At 37.5% G+C, this 17,772-nt stretch overlaps 1 protein-coding gene across 3 annotated transcripts in view; it reads left to right on the top strand.

Annotated features, from left to right (window-relative positions):
- SRBD1 (S1 RNA binding domain 1) overlaps positions 1 to 17,772 on the top strand; it is a 198,136-nt gene that overhangs the window by 33,461 nt on the left and 146,903 nt on the right. For all 3 annotated transcript variants that reach the window (XM_027623262.2, XM_027623263.2, XM_027623264.2), the window contains exons 9-11: positions 1,731 to 1,866; positions 13,029 to 13,132; positions 17,603 to 17,710. In XM_027623262.2, the coding sequence (XP_027479063.2) occupies positions 1,731 to 1,866; positions 13,029 to 13,132; positions 17,603 to 17,710 (348 nt within the window). The remainder of the gene's footprint in view (positions 1 to 1,730; positions 1,867 to 13,028; positions 13,133 to 17,602; positions 17,711 to 17,772) is intronic.

Consider the following 17,772-nt stretch of genomic DNA (forward strand, 5'->3'; position numbering starts at 1 on the left):
TTCCTCAAAAAGTTGAAAATAGAGCTACCGTATGACCCAGCAATTACACTGCCGGGTATTTACCCCAAAGATACAAATGTAGTGATCCGAAGGGGCACATGCACCCCAATGTTTATAGCAGAAATGTCCACAATAGCCAAACTATGGAAAGAGCTAAGATGTCCATCAACAGATGAATGGATAAAGCTGATGTGGTATATAGATACAATGGAATATTATGCAGCCATCAAAAACCCAAAATCTTGCCATTTGCAACGACATGGATGGAACTAGAGGGTATTACGCTAAGCGAAATAAGTCAATCAGAGAAAGACATGTATCATATGATCTCACTGATATGAGGAATTCTTAATCTCAGGAAACAAACTGAGGGTTGCTGGAGTGGTGGGGGGTGGGAGGGATGGGGTGGCTGGGTGATAGACATTGGGGAGGGTATGTGCTATGGTGAGCACTGTGAATTGTGTAAGACTTGAATCACAGACCTGTACCTCTGAAACAAATAATATATTATATGTTAAAAAAAAAAAGAAGAAGATAGTAGGAAGGGAAAAATAAAGGGGGGGGAATTGGAGGGGGAGACGAACCATGAGAGACTATGGACTCTGAGAAACAAACTGAGGGTTCTAGAGGGGAGGGGAGTTAGGGGATGGGTTAGCCTGGTGATGGGTATTAAAGAGGGCACGTATTGAATGGAGCACTGGGTGTTATATGCAAACAATGAATCATGGAACATTACATCAAAAACTAAAAAATAAAAATAAAAAAAAACCCATTGCATTACACAATGTATGCTAGAGAGAGATTCATATTCATTTAGACTGGGTGGCATGCTTTTTAGATGTATGTACTATACATGTATTATAATAGCTCATTTCTGGTGTTTATAAGTGATTGAGTTAACTTGAGAATGTTTAATATCAGGTATAGATAAAAGTGCTAACCTCAAAATGAATTTCAGCTGATGGAGAGAGCTGCTTATCCATGGTATCATGGTCCATTTATAAGAGATTAAAACCTCATGACCTAGTAGGCCCTACTTGGGCTTTTAGATTTTATGCCTCATTAAAAAAAGATACTATCCGAAAATGCTATTTTAATATATTTTTCAGCTGTGTATCAGGAGAGAAGACTGCTCTTACTCTTTCTCCACATCTCTGTATGAGGTGTGCAGAGGAGAGGAAAGGTGGAGATGAACCAGTTGACTGCAGTAGCTTGTCAGGGTTTTTGTTAATACAGGGAGAGACGTTTCCTATTTCCTCAGTAATAGTAAAAGTAATTGCTAGTAGGAATAAGTCAAAGGAGGAAAATCTGCCAGGTTTAAATGTGTTTTTATAAGTAATCATACTCCCGAAATTTGTTTCAGTTTTATAAACTCACTGGAAAGCTGTCCTGCCATATCCTCTCATTTCCCTTCTTTTTAGCTTTTACTTGGCTCTTGACTGCCTGACTCAGTGGTTAGAAAAGGATGATATCTAGACCAGAATTAATGATCTGGTATGTGTAGTTTTGGTCTCTTACATAACTACAGATGAACTGATTTAGGCATTTTATAGGAGGATTGGGTTGACATATACATAGATCTGGAGGACCTATACTAGCAGAGTCCTCTTTTGATGGGTCAGTACCTTTTTATACTTGGGCATTACTTAAAAAAAAAAAAATCTCATTTGGTAATAGCTTAAGTTTTTTGCTAACATTGTTTCCATATAATGTGTTTCTTTACTGAGCAGGTGCCAAAATAGGTATATTTGTATCCAGTCATCTCTGGCAAAGGTGTCCTCAAAGAAAGTAAATGAGAAAGACATTGATAAGTTTCTGCTCTATCAGAATTTTTCATGCAACATAAGAAACATCCAACATCATCAGGTAAATAAAGAAACTGCTTATTCATGCTGATAGTAATAATAATGATGATACTTTGGATTTGCCTACAACTTTACTTATTAAGGAACTAAAGAATTTTAAGGCAACCATTTTCTTCTTTTTTTCATATAAATTCTTATAATATTGTCATATCTTTCGCATTTCACAAATGTGGAACTCAAGACCCAGCAAAGTTAGTAAAACTGAGATTTATTAGCAGAGCTGACAGTATACCTACCACTTCAGATAGCTTGAGGTTTTGGCTGGTGATCTTTCGTATTAGACTTTGCTTCTCACCGTGCTTGGTTTAGAGCTCAATACTTTTCCGTGTGACATACAAATTAGAGATAATCTGATTTAAAGTGTGAGATCTCACTTAGTTGTGAAAAGTATAGTTCTTATATCTCTGTCTTTAATATCATTTTTCAGTTTACTAATTTTTTTCCTAATTGTTATATCTACAATGTGGAAAGTGGCTTTTATGTCATAAGGGGGAAAAGAAAGATGATTTACAAACTGAAAATAAAATAATACTGGCTTACACTTACCTATGTAGCTACTTTTACCAGTGTTCTTTATTTCTTTGTATGCTTTTGAGTTACTGTCTAGTGTCCTTTCATTTCTGCCTGGAGGACTTCCTGTAACATTTCATGTAGGGCTGGTCTACTAGAGAGAAACCCCCTCGGTTTTTGTTTATCTGTAAGGTCTTAATTTGTTTTTTTAAATTTATTTTTAATTGTGGTAAAATACATGTAACATATGTATTTAACTTATAATTTTACCATCCTAACCATTTTTAAGTGCACAGTTCAGTAATGTTGAGTGTATTTACATTGTTGTGCAACCAATCTCCAGAACTTTTTCTGGGTATAGAATTCTAGGTTGACAGTTTTTTTCTTTCAGCTCTTTGAATTTATCATCCCACTGTCTTCTGGCCTCCATGGTTTTGATGAAGAATCAGCTGTTAGTCTTACCGAGTCCTTAACACATGATGAATTACTTCTCTTCTTCCAGGATTCTCTGGCTTTAGTTTTTAACAGTTTGATTATAATGTGTCTCACTGTGGATCTCCTTGAGTTTATCTTTCTTGGGGTTCATTCTGATTCTTGGATGTGTTGATTATTTTTCATCAAAACTGAGAAATTTGGGTCATTATTTCTTCAAATATTCTTTCTGCCTTTCTCCTCTCCTGGGTCTCCTGTTATATGTATGTTGGTATACTCGATAATGTCTCACAGGTTTCTTAGGCTCTGTTTATTTCTTTCTTTTTTTTTTTCCCCTTTCTCTTCTCAGACTGTATAATCTCAATTGACCAGTCTTCAAGTTTGCTGATTCTTTCTTCTGCTTGCTCAAATTAACTCTTGAACCCTTTCAGTAAATTTTTCATTTCAGTCATTGTAGTTCTCAGCTCAGAATTTCCGTTTGGTTTCTTTTTGTAATTCTCAACTCTTTATTGATATTCTGTGTTTGTTGAGACAACGTTCTCCTGATTTTTTTTAGGACACTGTCCGTGATTTCCTTTAACTCTGAGCATATTTAAGACAGTTGATTTAAAGTGGTCTTGTAAGACCAGTGTCTGAGTTTCTTCAGAGATAGTTTCTCTTAGTTTCTTTTTCCCTGTAAATGGGTGATACTTTCTTGTTTCTTTGCATGCCTTGTAATTTTATGTTAAAAACTTGACATTTTGAATATTATAAATTGGCAACACTGAAAATCAGATCCTCCTCCTCAATATTTGTTGTTGCTGCTGTTGGGGATTTTATTGTTTGTTTAGTGCCTTCTAAACTATTTTTTAAGTGTCTGTATTCTTTGTCATGTGTGACCACTGAAATCTCTTCCATTAGCTTAGTGGACCACTAGTTATTTGACAGAGATTTTCTTAATGCCTAGATAGCCAAAACAAAAAGCACATTCTCCTAGTTCTTGCAGATTGACTGTATGTTAGGGGTACTCTTTCAACATTAGCATAGCAAGGGTATTTACAGTTCTGTCCTTAGCCTTCACTTCCTGTTTGCATGGAGCCCAAAGGTTAGTCAAAGGTGAAAGCTTAAGGTCTTTTCAGAGCATGTGTCTAGTCCCAAGCATGCATACAAACTCCGAGATTCTCTAATCTATGCAGGAACTTTAAAAAAAAACCCTTCCCCTCAAATATCTAATATTCAAGCCTCTTTTTCATCCAGGTTGTTGTGGTCTGTTTGTCGGTTACCCTGACTGTAATCCCTCATCACCTACTGTTATCCCTTACCCCTCAACACTGCGACTAATTTATTTGCCTTTAAATACTTTTGACAAATGCCACCCAGAAAATGGCTTCTGTCCTGGGGAAGCTCTGAGACAGGCAAAACAAAGGCAAGCCATTGAGTCCATCGTGCACGGAGCCATCAGACAGATCAAAACACATAATCACAAATTTTTGAGAATAAGGTCCATGTTGCTCCCTCTGGCACTAGCAACCTCTGCTAGGAATGTAGGCTGTTATCTTCATGGCCACTGTGGAGGATAGCAAATGGGCAAGTTAAAAGTGCTCTTTTACCAAAACTCTGTGTCTCCTTTTTTCTTTAAATGTTCCTCTGGTTGTTGTAAGCTTTTTATCAGGGTCCAGAGTTCTAAAAAAGTTGATTCTGACAGTTTTGGCCAGTTTCTTACTGTTGTAGAGGGATGGACTTTTGGAGTTCCCTTCTCTATTGTGTTGGTGATGTCACACCTATCAGCAATTTTAAAGTGTGCTAATAGTCCTTGCTCTATTCCAAAACCAGAATGTGGCTTTAACTTTATAAACTGTCCTTCTTTATCTTGTCTAATGGTTTTTAGCTTAAAGTCTACTTTGGTGTCAGGATTGTACCTCTTACTTTTATTCATTTTTTATTGTTATGTTAATCACCATACATAACATCATTAGTTTTTGATGTAGTGTTGCATGATTCATTGTTTGTGCATAACACCCAGTGCTCCACGCAGAACGTGCCCTCTTTAATACCCATCACCAGGCTAACCCATCCCCCCACCCCCCTCCCCTCTAGAACCCTCAGTTTGTTTTCCAGAGTCCATCGTCTCTCATAGTTCATCTCCCCCTCCGATTTACTCCCCTTCATTCTTCCCCTCCTGCTATCTTCTTCTTTTTTTTTCTTAACATATATTGCATTATTGGTTTCAGAGGTACAGATCTGTGATTCAACAGTCTTGCACAATTCACGGCGCTCACCATAGCACATACTCTCCCCAATGTCTATCACCCAGCCACCCCATCCCTCCCACACCCCCACCACTCCAGCGACCCTCAGTTTGTTTCCCGAGATTAAGAATTCCTCATATCAGTGAGGTCATATGATACATGTCATTCTCTGATTGACTTATTTCACTCAGCATAACACCCTCCAGTTCCATCCACATCGTTGCAAATGGCAAGATCTCATTCCTTTTGATGGCTGCATAATATTCCATTGTGTATATATACCACATCTTCTTTATTCATTCATCTGTTGATGAACATCTTGGCTCTTTCCACAGTTTGGCTATTGTGGACATTGCTGCTATAAACATTGGGGTGCACGTACCCCTTCGGATCCCTACATTTGTATCTTTGTGGTAAATACCCAGTAGTGCAATTGCTGGGTAGTATGGTAGCTCTATTTTCAACTGTTTGACGAACCTCCTTACGGTTTTCCAGAGTGGTTGCACCAGCTTGCATTCCCACCAACATTGTGGGAGGGTTCCCTTTTCTCCGCATCCCTGCCAACATGTGTCGTTTCCTGACCTGTTAATTTTAGCCATTCTGACTGGTGTGAGGTGGTATCTCATTGAGGTTTTGATTTGGATTTCCCTGATGCCGATCATTGTTGAGCACTTTTTCATGTGTCTGTTGGCCATTTGGATGTCTTCTTTGGAAAAATGTCTGTTCATGTCTTCTGCCCATTTCTTGATTGGATTATTTTTTGGGTGTTGAGTTTGATAAGTTCTTTATAGATTTTGGATACTAGCCCTTTATCTGATATGTCATTTGCAAATATTTTCTCCCATTCTGTCGGTTGTCTTTTGGTTTTGTTGACTGTTTCTTTTGCTGTGCAAAAGCTTTTTATCTTCATGAAGTCCCAATAGTTCATTTTTGCCCTTGCTTCCCTTGCCTTTGGCGATGTTTCTAGGAAGAAGTTGCTGCGGCTGAGGTCGAAGAGGTTGCTGCCTGTGTTCTCCTTTAGGATTTTGATGGACTCCTGTCTCACGTTTAGGTCTTCCAACCATTTGGAGTCTATTTTTGTGTGTGGTGTAAGGAAATGGTCCAGTTTCATTCTTCTGCATGTGGCTGTCCAATTTTCCCAACACCATTTGTTGAAGAGACTCTTTTTTCCATTGGACATTCTTTTCATCTTTGTCGAAGATTACTTGACCATAGAGTTGAGGGTCCATTTCTGGGCTCCCTATTCTGTTCCATTGATCTATGTGTCTGTTTTTGTGCCAATACCATACTGTCTTGATGATGACAGCTTTGTAATATAGCTGGAAGTCCGGAATTGTGATGCCGCCGCCAACTTTGCTTTTCTTTTTCAACATTCCTCTGGCTATTCATGGTCTCTTCTGATTCCATAAAATTTTAGGATTATTTGTTCCATTTCTTTGAAAAAAGTGGATGGTATTTTGATGGGGATTGCATTGAATGTGTAGATTGCTCTAGGTAGCATTGACATCTTCACAATATTTGTTCTTCCAATCCATGAGCATGGAACGTTTTTCCATTTCTTTGTGTCTTCCTCTGTTTCTTTCATGAGTATTTTATAGTTTTCTGAGTACAGATCCTTTGCCTCTTTGGTTAAATTTATTCCTAGGTATCTTACGGTTTTGGGTGAAGTTGTAAATGGGATCGACTCCTTAATTTGTCTCTCTTCTGTCTTGTTGTTGGTGTATAGGAATGCCACTGATTTCTGTGCATTGATTTTATATCCTGCCACTTTACTGAATTCCTGTATGAGTTTTAGCAGTTTTGGGGTGGAGTCTTTTGGGTTTTCCACATAAAGTATCATATCATTTGCAAAGAGTGAGAGTTTGACTTCCTCTTTGCCCATTTGGATGCCTTTGATTTCTTTTTGTTGTCTGATTGCTGTGGCTAGGACTTCTAATGCTATGTTGAATAGCAGTGGTGATAGTGGACATCCCTGCCGCGTTCCTGACCTTAGGGGGAAAGCTCTCAGCTTTCCCCATTGAGAATGATATTCGCTGTAGATTTTTCATAGATGGCTTTTATGATATTGAGGTGTGTACCCTCTATCCCTATACTCTGAAGAGTTTTGATCAAGAAAGGATGCTGTACTTTGTCAAATGCTTTTTCTGCATCTATTGAGAGGATCATATGATTCTTGTTCTTTCTTTTGTTAATGTATTGTATCACGTTGATTGATTTGCGGATGTTGAACCAACCTTGCAGCCCAGGGATAAATCCCACTTGGTCATGGTGAATAGTCCTTTTAATGTACTGTTGGATCCTATTGGCTAGTATTTTGGTGAGATTTTTTGCATCCATGTTCATCAAAGATATTGGTCTGTAATTCTCCTTTTTGATGGGGGTCTTTGTCTGGTTTTGGGATCAAGGTAATGGTGGCCTCATAAAACGAGTTTGGAAGTTTTCCTTCCATTTCTATTTTTTGGAACTGTTTCAGGAGAATAGGTATTAATTCTTCTTTAAATGTTTGGTAGAATTCCCCTGGGAAGGAATCTGGCCCTGGGCTCTTGTTTGTTGGGAGATTTTTCATGACTGCTTCAATTTCCTTAGTGGTTCTAGGTCTGTTCAGGTTTTCTATTTCTTCCTGGTTCAATTTTGGTAGTTGATACATCTCTAGGAATGCACCCATTTCTTCCAGGTTATCTAATTTGCTGGCATAGAGTTGCTCATAATATGTTCTTATAATTGTTTGTATTTCTTTGGTGTTGGTTGTGATCTCTCCTCTTTCATTCATGATTTTGTTGATTTGGGTCATTTCTCTTTTCTTTTTGATAAGTCTGGCCAGGGGTTTATCAATCTTGTTAATTCTTTCAAAGAACCAGCTCCTAGTTTCGTTGATCTGTTCTACTGTTCTTTTGGTTTCTAGTTCATTGATTTCTGCTCTGATCTTTATGATTTCTCTTCTCCTGCTGGGTTTAGGCTTTATTTGCTGTTCTTTCTCCAGCTCCTTTAGGTGTAGGGTCAGGTTGTGTATTTGAGACCTCTCTTGTTTCTTGAGAAAGGCTTGTATTGCTATATACTTTCCTCTCAGGACTGCCTTTGCTGTATCCCAAAGATTTTGAACAGTTGTGTTTTCATTTTCATTGGTTTCCAGGAATTTTTTTAATTCTTCTTTGATTTCTTGGTTGACCCATTCATTCTTTAGTAGGATGGTCTTTAGCCTCCATGTATTTGAGTTCTTTCCGACTTTCCTCTTGTGGTTGAGTTCTAGTTTCAAAGCATTGTGGTCTGAAAATATGCAGGGAATGATCCCAATCTTTTGGTACCGATTGAGACCTGATTTGTGACCTAGGATGTGATCAATTCTGGAGAATGTTCCATGGGCACTAGAGAAGAATGTGTATTCCTTTGTTTTGGGATGGAATGTTCTGAATATGTCTGTGAAGTCCATTTGGTCCAGTGTGTCATTTAAAGTCTTTATTTCCTTGTTGATCTTTTGCTTAGATGATCTGTCCATTTCAGTCAGGGGGGTGTTAAAGTCCCCCACTATTATTGTATTGTTATCAATGTGTTTCTTTGCTTTTGTTATTAATTGCCTTATATAATTGGCTGCTCCCATGTTCGGGGCATAGATATTTACAATTGTTAGATCTTCTTGTTGGATAGACCCTTTAAGTAGGATATAGTGTCCTTCCTCATCTCTTATTACAGTCTTTGTTTTAAAATCTAATTTGTCTGATATAAGGATTGCCACCCCAGCTTTCTTTTGGTGTCCATTAGCATGGTAAATGGTTTTCCACTCCCTCACTTTCGATCTGGGGGTGTCTTTGGGTCTAAAATGAGTCTCTTGCAGACAGCATATTGATGGGTCTTGTTTTTTAATCCAATCTGATAGCCTGTGTCTTTTGATTGGGGCATTTAGCCCATTTACATTCAGGGTAACTATTGAAAGGTATGAATTTAGTGTCATTGTATTACCTGTAAGGTGACTGTTAACTGTCTGTTGTCTGTGTTCGTTTCTGCTCTTTGCTGCTTTTAGGTTCTTTCTTTGCTTAGAGGACCCCTCTCAATATTTCTTGGAGGGCTGGTTTCGTGTTTGCAAATTCCTTTAGTTTTTGTTTGTTCTGGAAGCTTTTTATCTCTCCTTCTATTTTCAATGACAGCCTAGCTGGATAGAGTATTCTTGGCTGCATATTTTTCTCGTTTAGTGCTCTGAAGATATCTTGCCAGTCCTTTCTGGCCTGCCAGGTCTCTGTGGATAGGTCTGTTGCCAATCTAATGTTTCTACCATTGTAGGTTACATATCTCTTCTCCCGAGCTGCTTTCAGGATCTTCTCTTTGTCTCTGAGACTCGTAAGTTTTACTATTAGATGTCGGGGTGTTGACCTATTATTATTGATTTTGAGAGGGGTTCTCTCTGGTGCCTCCTGGATTTTAATGCCTGTTTCCTTCCTCACATTAGGGAAGTTCTCTGCTATAATTTGCTCCAATATACCTTCTGCCCCCCTCTCTCCCTCTTCTTCTTCTGGGATCCCAATTATTCTAATGTTGTTTCGTCTTATCATATCACTTATCTCTCGAATTCTGCCCTCGTGATCCTGTAGTTGTTTCTCTTTCTTTTTCTCAGCCTCTTTATTTTCCATCATTTGGTCTTCTATATCGCTGATTCTCTCTTCTGCCTCATTTATCCTAGCATTTAGTGCCCCCATTTTTGATTGCACCTCATCAATAGCCTTTTTGATTTCGATTTTAGTTCTTTTATTTCTCCAGAAAGGGTTTCTCTAATAACTTCCACGCTTTTTTCAAGCCCAGCTAGTATCTTTAAAATCATGATTCTGAACTCTAGGTCCGACATCGTACTAATGTCCGTATTGAGTAGGTCCCTGGCTGACGGTACTACCTCTTGTTCTTTTTGCTGAGGTGATTTCTTTCATCTTGTCATTTTGTCCAGAGGAGAATAGATGAATGAGAGAACAAAATGCTAACAGGTTTACAACGTCCCCAGCAAATATACTGTATACAAATCAGAAAAGACCTGACACCAGGGGAAAAGAAAGGGAAAGAAAGAAAAAAGAAAGAGAAAAAGAAAAAAAAAAAGAAAAAAAAAGATAAAAACAAAACAAAACAATACAAAAAAGGCAGAATATGATCAAATATGATCAGGCTAGTGCATAGATCAGTGCCACACACTAGATTTGGGGCGTATTTTGGTCTGTTAGAAAAAAGTGCCTCCTAAAATTTTAAAGGAAGAAAGACATATATGTACAAAATAAGGGTTGATACAATGAAGGGATGGAAGATGACTGTAAAGATGAAAATTATAAAAGATTTTATAAAAGGACTTGGTAAGATAAGTTGTTTGAAAAAAGAAAGAAGATTTAAGAAAAAAAAAAAAAGGAAAAAGGGAGAGAATGTGATCAGGCAGGAGACTAGAACAAAGCCATACACTAGTGATTTAGGGTATATTTTGATCTGTTAGAAGAAACTGTACCTCAAAATTTTAAAGAGAGAACAACTTATATATATATATGCCAAAAATAAGGGTAACTACTATGAAGGGATAAAATATGACTCTAAAAATGAAAAATAAAAAAAATTTTTTTTTTTAAAAAGGGATTTATAAGATGTTGGTTGAAAAAGGGAAAAAGAAAAATAAAAAAAAAACAGTCAACAAAAATTAACTTTGATGAAATAATGAATCATGGTAAAAAAAAAAAAAAAAAAAAAAAGCCATGAATCTATGTGCATTATTCCCCTAGCGCTGGAGTTCTCCTATTCTCCTTGATCGATCAACTTGGTCTTGGCTTGCTGGCTGTTTGTGCTGATCTTCTGGGGGAGGGGCCTGTTGCTGTGGTTTCCAAATGTCTTTGCCGGAGGCGGAATTGCCCCGCCCTTGTCGGTCCGGGCTAAGGAAGCTGCTCCGGTTTGCTCTCAGGAGCTTTTGTTCCCTGCAAGCTCTCCGTACAGCCTTGGAGGACCAGGGCAGAAATGGTGGCCTCCCAATCTCCACTTGGAGGAGCTGAGAACTCGGGGCCCCGCTCCTCAGTGTGCCCCCAGAGAAAAGCAGTCACTTCCGTGTCCCCGGTCTCCGGCCGCACTCCGTGCTCACCCGGCCTGTGATCGAGCGTTGCTATCTCTGGCACCCGACCCCGCGCGGAGTCTCCAAACCCAGCAGATCCCTGCAGTGCGTTCCTGCACCGCTCCTCCCCGGGAAGGAAGGGGAGTCTCCCCCGATCTGTTGCTTGTTGGGTCCCTGCTGGGGGAGCCGTGCCCCGACTGGGCCGCAGATCACAGTTTATGGCAACCCCGAGCTGAGAGCCCGCGACTCTGCTCCGTATCTGCAGCCGGCTTCCCTGCTCTGATACCTGGGAGCTCTGCTGCACTCAGGCACCCCCGGTCTCTCTGTGACCCCAAGGGTCCTGAGACCACACTGTCCCGGGAGGATTCCACCCCCCGCTTAGCCACTGCAGCGACGTCCCTCCGCCGAGCCAACTTCTAGAAGGTCCGATTTTGTGCTCCGCGGCTCTATCACTTGCCAGAAGCGGCCGGCGGAGGCCCCTCCCCCGCCATCTATCCTCCCGAATATCGCCTCGGATTCACTTCTCCGCAAGCCCTACCTTCCAGTAAGTGGTCGCTTCTCTGTTCAGAGAGTTGTTGCTACTCTCCTGTTCGATCTCCTGTTGAGTTCGTAGGTGTTCAGAATGGTTTGATCCCCATTCAGCTGAATTCCTGAGACCAGACGAAATCTAGGTCTCCTACTCCTCCGCCATCTTGCTCCGCCCACCTGGTTTACTTTTTTTATTGAACATTTTTATATCTTTATTCATAAGAGAGAATGGTCTTTATTTATTTATTTTTTTTGCAATGTTCTTGTCTGGTTTGGGTATCAGGGTAAATAGAGTTGGGAATTTTATTCTTCTTTCGTATATTTTGGAAGTTTGTGAAGAATTGGTGTTAATTCTTTAAATGGTTGGAAGAATTCTGTGGTGAAGCCATCTGGGTCTGGACATTTTCTTGTGGGAAAATTTTAAATTACTAATTTAGTCTTCTTTACTTATTATAGATCTTTTCAGATTTTCTGTTTCTATTTTATTCTGCTTTGGCAGTCTGTCTTTTTAAGCATTTTTCCATTTTATTTAAGTGGTATAATTTGACATACGTTGTTCATAGTATTCTTATGATCCCTTTTATTTCTATAACTTCCATAGTAATGGCCCTTATTATTTTTGATTTTGGTAATTGGAATGCTTCCTCCTTTTTTCTTGGTTTAGTGAAAGGTGTTTCAATTCTGTGATATTTTCAAAGAAGATTTTTGGTTTTGCTAGCACTATCTTCTATTTTTCTATTCTCAATTTTTCCTCTGTTCTTTATTATTTCCTTTATTCTACTTGCTTGGGTTTGTTTGCTCTTCTTTAAAGGAGTGTTTTTAATGTATTTTAAGACATTTGCTTAAGAGATAGATAGCTTGATCTGAGTTTAAATTTTTCCTTCACTTATTATCTTTGTTATTTGGGATAAATTAATCTTAAAAAAATTATTATATAAAGTGAAGATAATACATATCCCCCTGTTAGCTTGGAAAATTAAATAAGTACTTAAGGGGCTGAGATAGACCTGATAATTAGTAAATGCTCAATAAATGATAACAGTAGTTATTATTCCACTTGGGAATTTGCATGCATCTTTATCTTAGCAATATATTTTCACAAATATAAAAAGAAAATTTCCTAACTCCAGATGATCAAAAATTTTCTGTCAAATCTGAAATAATCTCACCAAAGTCTCTTCCTGTGAATGTCATAGGCTTTGTACCTGTATTTTATTTAAAAAAAAACTTTTTTGAAAGAAGTATAAAGAAATTATTTTTACATACATTTTTGGTAAATAAGTTAATAAAAAATTGATCTAGCTCTTGGCTGGATAACTGCTCTATTTATTTCACCAATGTTGACTGGTTAAATTAACTGTTTACCTATTTAGTGTATCATCAGTCTTTGCTATATATGTTTGCATTCAGATTCTGGCAATTAACCGTGGAGAAAATTTGAAGATACTGACTGTCAAAGTCAACATTTCTGACGGAGTAAAGAATGAATTCTGCAGGTGGTGCATCCAAAACAGGTCTGTTTATAGATTTTTACAGAATTTTCTGTCTTCCATTTCTTAAATACCATACTGAGACCTGTACTTACTGATATGGGAAAATGTCCATTCTGTTAAACAAACAAACAAACATTGACAATGGATATGTGTCCTTTTTACATCAAAAAGAAGTAGAAATGTTGTGTATGTTTACATAGGAAACAGGATGTATTAAATATTAAAATAAATTATTGGTAGTGGTTACCTCTGGGGAGAAGGACTTTTACTTTAATACTTTTTTGTACCATTCGAATCTTATACAGTGTTTTCTCTTATGAGAAGCTAAATTAACAAAAACATAGTGTATATGGCATATCTGTATCATTAAGGATACAGATCATTAAGGATAATTGAAACAAGAATATAATTTATCGGATATTACAATATAAGTCTCTAAACATAGTATATGCAATTTAGTTAAAATGTTTTGCACGCTAAGGATGATTGAAATAAACATTAAGTTTATTGGATATTTCAGAGAATTGTCTAAACTTATGTAACTTTTTATTATCCTTTTTCATTTGTTAAGGGAACCTTTTAAAATAGCACCACATATTTGTATAGAACTTCTAACTTTTAGTTTTAGCTTTTCAGAGTGTATTTGATCCTTACAACAGTCCGTTCAGTTGGTAGAGCAGATTTGTAGCTGCCATTTGGCCAATGGAGAGAAAACTGATGCAAAGGTAAAAAAGCTTGCCTAGCAGTTAGGATATGTAGATTTGGGGCATGCTCCTCACAAGCTAGTTCTGTATAAACTTAAGTTAAGGAGATTGCTGGGAAAACTATTTGAAGAGTTGGATGAAGTTTTCTTTGAGAGGAACAAGTGCTATATACTTTGAAAGTTAGCTCTCTCATCCAGTATCGTTCTTTGATCAATTGATTGGAAACTGGTTTGCCAAAACCCAATTCCATGAAGGATCAGCTTGCTTGATGACCAAATAATGCTAACCAAGGACCCATCAAGTGAAACAACTATCTCAATGTTAATCAGTAGGTAAATTGTGTAAGCCAATTGTGTTCTTCCCATTCAGTGGAATTCTGTGCAGCCATCTTAAAAAAAGGTGAGATAGAGCTAAAATTGAGATAAACATGTCTTATTAGGTTAAAAAGACAGTTTATAGTATGGTCTCGTTAGTGGCAAAAAATAGGTCTATGTATGTGTAAGAAAATTTTTGAAAATACACAGATGATCTATTCCGTAGCTCTAGTGAGATTTTAATTTTTTGTTGTATACTGTCCTGTAGAGTTTTTTTTAAATGATGCTTATTTCTTTTGTAAACAAATACATTTCATTAAAAATAAAAAGAATACCTAAAAGAAATCATAGATTTAAACAATTGTGTTAAGAAATCAGATAATTTTAAAATATATTGAAATTCTAAGAGTTGCATAAAAAGAAGAAAATCCTAGAAATGGATATATCTGAGTTTGAATTCCAGTTATATTACTTCTTACCCTTGTGACTATGAGCACATTACTTAATTTCTTTTAGTTTCATTATTGTCAAAATAATGAGTAATACCTTTTTCACAGATTTAAGAGAATTAAATGATATTCCATGTAATTGTGTAGCCTTCAGTGGTATCTATTATTACAAAGTAGTGGGATTGTTGTACAGAACTCTTTTTTAGAAATGGCTTTTGTAAATAGATCACAGTAAACTGGAGACAACTTCTATCTTATTTTCCTATGAATGTTCATAATGCTCAGTATCAGAGTCTGTCCTCAATAGCTAAGGAAGTATTAGTTACGTTTTAAACTGTATCTTCATACTAAGTAAATGTTAAGGAATGGTTTCCTTACAGAGATAGTATAGTTGGTATAGCGATATAAGTTTCAGTTACTTTCTAGAAGTTTCTGTTCATATAGATAATTGAAGAAACTCTTCCATGGGAACTAAAGAACTGAAACAAGAGCCAGCTAAAATACTTCTCTGGAAACCAAAGAACCATTCTCAAGGAATTGTTTTCATTTTTTAAACACATTTGAATGACTAGAGATACTCAAATCTTTTCTTCCTCCTCCTCTTCTTTTTTGTTTTACTCTCTTTGTCCCTACTTCTTCCACCTTCCACCTCTCTCATGTATTCATCTATTCAGGTTGTATGCTAGATGCTGGGGATTCACTTATAAACCAGACAAATATGCTGTTTGTCCTTGGTGACAATGTAGTTTAATGGAGAAGACCCTGAGCAAATGCTGAGGTTATAAAGGAGACACGCAGTGTTTCATGAGCTTGTAACAGGGAACCCTAATGTAGTCTGGGTTGTGTGTATATGTAGGTCAGAGACAAAAGGAGAGGAACAGGAAGCAACAAGAAATGAGGATTGACTTGTAGGCATGGGCCAGATCATGCCTAATTTTCTAGACAGAGTAAGGATTTTATTAAGGGTAATGAAAAGCCAATAAAGGGTTTAAACAGATGATTCTCATGATCAGTTTGCATTTTAAGATCACTCTGGCTTCAATATAGGGAATTATTTAGAAGGAACCCAGAGTAGATGTCGGGGCAAGAGATAAGGTTTGTGGAAAACTATTGAGGCTTACAGAGGGATTGGGTAAGCAATGTTAAGGATTTCTGTGTTTTTCCTACTAGCAATGGGTCTTAAAGGGAATGACCCTCAGCAGATATCCAATACATATATTTAAAAAATCACTCCATTGGGGCCTTCCTGCCTCTAAGGATTATCTTCCTAGTAGATTGTCCCATGACCCAGGTCTGTGTTCTCTCCTAACTTGCCAAGCTCCATAGCATGCTCTATAAGACCTTTAATGATCTGGTCACTGCCGTATTTTCTAGCCCCATCTACCTCCCACCTGATCCTGACAGTTAAACTCTAGCAGTACTAATCTACTTGAAAGGACTCATCATGTTCTTTCATGCCTCTATGCTTTTACATGTGCTGTGGTTTCTTTTTTTTCTGGGTCTTGTTTGGTAAAGCACAATTGCTTTTTTAAAACCCATCTCAGATGTTTCTTCTGGGACATCTTTCATGACATTGGGCTCTCCAAATTAATAATAATAACAGCAATAACAGTAACAACAATAGTATTAATTGTAATATTAATAATGTGTGTCTAATTCATCTCCAACCCCTCCCTAACCCTCATGCCCAGGTAAAGATGACAGTAGGGAGTAACAGGGATTTGAGTGGAAGGATATACGTCCTGAAAGCACTTTCATTCAAATTAAAAAACAAAACTGTATTCTACTCAGATAATAACATTCTATGGAAAGGATTCAATTAGTTGTTATTATGAAACCGTTGGTGTATCACATTATAGATGCTTAAAGGTTTATCCACTGAAATTTAGTTTATTTCATACCCAAGAGATGTAAGAGAGATGACAGTGTTCCTGGGGTATATTAATAGTTTATTTTATTATTGATTTATAAAAGAGATATTTTATTAATGGTTTCTACTCAAGAGTCATTGAAGGGCAAAGGCAGAGATGCTATAGATGGATGGAAACATGGAAGGGGTTGGGCTGAATTTATCCTTTTTAAAAAAGCTTGTGTTTTTCTCTTACTGTTTTTTATCCAGTGCCCACTACCATTTAGTTCTCTGACATTTATATCCATCAGCATATATGCAGATACACTGTGTGGTCGAGCACTGCAGCCTGAGGAGTAGAGTGAGTTCTACTAAGGAATGGCAAGAGGCAAGGGTTAAACAGAGTTTCTCCTTTGCTCAGTTTGCTTTAACTCTCAGGAAGAGATAAAGGAATGGGCAAGGAAGGATACATGTTTGTGTTAGCTTTGCTGCCATAACATATACCATAAACAACAGAAATTTATTTTTTCCTAGTTCTGGAAGATGTAAAGTCCAAGATCAAGGTGCAGGCTGATTTGGTTCCTGGTGAGAACCCTCTTCTTGGCTTGTAGACTGCTGCCTTCTCTCTATGCCCTCACCTGGCTGGGAGAGAGAGGGATAGAGAGAGAGAGCAGGCTCTCTGATAATCTTTTCTTCTAAGGGCATTAATCCCATCATGATGGCCCTACCCTCATGATACATCTAATCTTAATTATCTCCCAAAGGCCCCATCTCTAAATACAATTTCATTGGGGGCTAGGGCTTCAACATATTAATTTTAGGGAATATACTTTAAGTTCATAGAAGTGTATTAGTCATTTTCTGGTGACTTTCTTATATCTTAAGATTTTCACCATTATTAATAATGCTCTGGAGACTCTTCCCAGAATAAGAAAGGTTTTTCCTCCCTTAAGTTTTATATGTGACCATGGTTACCAGATTTTTAAAAATAAGAACTCCAGATGTCATAGTAATAATTTCCAGACATCACAGTCTTTCCTCACAGATTATGTTACTTTGGCTTCAATAAAGTTTTTCCCCCTTTTCTGTTCCACTTCCTCTCCCCTCTTCCAGGAACCCTTTCATGCTCTTGTTATTGCTACATTGGTTTTAATGTAGGCTTTTCTTTTTTGCAGGTGGAGACCACGTGGCTTTGCAAGGCCAGAGTTAATGAAGATCTTACACAATTCACTCGATGATTCTTTTAAACGCCTTATTTATCCTCTCCTCTGTAGAGAGTTCAGGTACGTATCTTGTCTTATTTAATTTTATGTACTGTTTATTATTATTTATGCTAATAGACCCA

This window comes from Zalophus californianus, chromosome 8 (assembly GCF_009762305.2).
Source record: "Zalophus californianus isolate mZalCal1 chromosome 8, mZalCal1.pri.v2, whole genome shotgun sequence".
Lineage (NCBI taxonomy): Eukaryota > Metazoa > Chordata > Mammalia > Carnivora > Otariidae > Zalophus > Zalophus californianus.